At 45.3% G+C, this 2,769-nt stretch overlaps 1 protein-coding gene across 1 annotated transcript; it reads left to right on the forward strand.

Moving 5' to 3' along the window:
* Positions 1-1,725: 1,725 nt before the first annotated feature.
* On the forward strand, positions 1,726-2,155 carry LOC308616787 (elongin-C-like). Its single transcript, XM_081233176.1, has one exon. The coding sequence runs from the start codon at positions 1,803-1,805 to the stop codon at positions 2,139-2,141; it is 339 nt and encodes a 112-aa protein (XP_081089302.1). The 5' UTR covers positions 1,726-1,802; the 3' UTR covers positions 2,142-2,155.
* The last annotated feature ends 614 nt before the right edge of the window (positions 2,156-2,769 follow it).

Below are 2,769 nucleotides of genomic sequence, written 5' to 3' on the forward strand. Positions count from 1 at the left end.
GACTGCCTGGGAAGTCCCAAGAGTACGCATGATATTTGACTCAATAATTATACTTCTAGGAATCTCTCCTAGAATACACTCATACGTGTGTACAAATATGTATGTAGAACTGTATTTATTGCAGCTTATTTGTACCAACAAAGACTAGAAACAATTGCTTAAGTATTATAGAATAGTCATATAACAGAATACTATGAACCCATTAAATAATAAACAATTATTAATTAAATAGCAACTACATGCTCAGAACCTTATTAAGTGCTGAAGGAGAATAAAAAGAACTATAAGCCATGGTTCTTATCCTGGAGGAGCTTATGACTTGGTTGAGAAGGGTCAAAGATGCACAGATCCCTGGCTTTAAATTATATGTCTTCTATGTGAGTCAACTTTTTGGTTTGTGTTCTTTTAAATGTTTATTTATTTATTTATTTAGGCTGCGCTGGGTCTTAGCTGCGGCAGTGGGATCTTCGTTGCCATGTGTGAGATCTTCAGTTGAGGCATGAGACCTCTTAGTTGAGGCACGTGGGATCTAGTCCCTGACCAGAGATCGAAACCGGGCCCCCTGCATTGGGAGCACAGAGTCTTAGCCACTGGACCACCAGGGAAGTCCTCGGTTTGTGTTCTTGAAGAAGAATCTTCTGGACTAGAGGATGGCAAACTACAGCCCATGGGCCAAATCCAGCTCCTTGTCTATTTTTTGTAAATAAAATTTAATTGGAACACAGCCATGCCCATTCATTTACCTATTGTCTAGGCTACTTTCCTGATACAGAGTAGAGTAGTTGCAACAGAGATCATATGGCCCACAAAGCCAATAATATTTACTAATTGGTCCTTTATGGAAAAAGTTTAACTCCTCTTGTAGGCCTTTAAAAAAAAAACCTTTAAAAATGGTCTGGGGACTTCCCTGGTGGTGCAGTGGTTAAAAATCCTCCTGCCAATGCAGGGGACACGGGTTTGAGCCCTGGTCCGGGAAGATCCCACATGCCACGGAGCCACTAAGCCCGTGCGCCACTACTGATCCTGCGCTCTAGAGCCCACGTGCCACAACTACTGAGCCCACATGCCGCATCTACTGAAGCCCACGGGCCTAGAGCCTGTGCTCCGCAACAAGAAAAGCCACCGCAAAGAGCCCGTGCACCACAACAAAGAGTAGCCCCCGCTCGCCGCAACTAGAGAAAGCCCGCGTGCAGCAACAAAAACCCAACGCAGCCAAAACCAAAAACAAATAAATTTATTTATTTTTATTTTTAATTTTTTTTTGCGGTACGCGGGCCTCTCACTGCTGTGGCCTCTCCCGTTGTGGAGCACAGGCTCCGGACACGCAGGCTCAGCGGCCATGGCTCAGAACCCCAGCCGCTCCGCGGCATGTGGGATCCTCCCGGACCAGGGCACGAACCCACGTGCCCTGAATCGGCAGGCGGACTCTCAACCACTGCGTCACCAGGGAAGCCCCAAATAAATTTATTTTTTTAAAAAGCTTTGGAGTTAAGGATGGTGGTTTTAAAATATGTCCATAAATTCTCTGATACACTTTCCTTTAAAAGATGAAGCTGGACTAGGTACTAATCTCCCGCGCGTAGAGAGCGTCCGTGACCCAGCGGAAGTGATTCCTCCAACTGCCCCGGAACCCACGGAGGCAGGCAGCGGTGCGCATGGACCCGGTGCGGTGGCTGCGGTGGCTGCGGTGGCTGCGGTGGCTGCGGTGGCTGCGGGGGCTGCGGGGGCTGCGGGGGCTGCGGGGCTGAGGAGAAACTACTAAAGTTCCTGTGGACTCAAAGTAGAATTTCATTAAGAACATAATGGATGGAGAAGAGAAGACCTATGGTGGCTGTGAGGGCCCTGACGCCATGTATATCAAATTGATATCTTCAGATGGTCATGAATTTATTGTAAAAAGAGAACATGCGCTAACATCAGGAGCAATAAAAGCCATGTTGAGTGGCCCAGGTCAATTTGCTGAGAACGAAACTAATGAAGTCAATTTTAGAGAGATCCCTTCACATGTGCTATCAAAAGTATGCATGTATTTTACCTACAAGGTTCGCTACACTAACACCTCCACGGAGATTCCTGAATTTCCAATTGCACCTGAAATTGCACTGGAACTGCTGATGGCTGCAAACTTCCTAGATTGTTAAATAAAATTATATATAAAAAAAGATGAAGCTGAAGTGCTGGGGCCCCCGTGTCTGGGCGGTTTGTGCTTGCTGGTGACAGCCGCGTTGCTTTCTGATGGAGGAATGAAGTCGGTGCCTGTGGTTTCTGGGCTGGAATCAACTGTGCTCTCCCTGGAGGCAGAGGAGCTGAGCCAGAACTACGGCCAATACACTGGTAGTCGTTAGACTGACCACTGCTGCTGCAGGATGTGCAGGCTGTTACGTTTTGCAAGCCATGAAGTATATGGAGCCTCAAGTAAAACATGTTTCACAGTCTATCAAAATCTGCCCTCACCAGTGGCTATTACAGAGGTGAGTGTGAACCCAAAATGACAAAATGGGAAGCAACATTAATAATACTAGGAGTAAGCCCTACAGCCAATAAAGCAAAGAGATGCTCATTGACGTATTATGCATTTAAATCACCCAGACAAGGCAGGATCTCCTTAGATAACAGTCAAAAATCAATGACGCTAAAGATTTACTAGAAGTTCAAGCTAGAAAATGAAGTATATGTATGATGAATTTTAAGTTCTTTTTCACTGATGTATATGAGTACCAGCTTTTATCATAAAATACCTCAAAGCTGCAAAAAATAAATAATTAAAAA

Source organism: Mesoplodon bidens (assembly GCF_964165515.1).
Source record: "Mesoplodon bidens genome assembly, chromosome: 4".
Taxonomy (NCBI): domain Eukaryota; kingdom Metazoa; phylum Chordata; class Mammalia; order Artiodactyla; family Ziphiidae; genus Mesoplodon; species Mesoplodon bidens.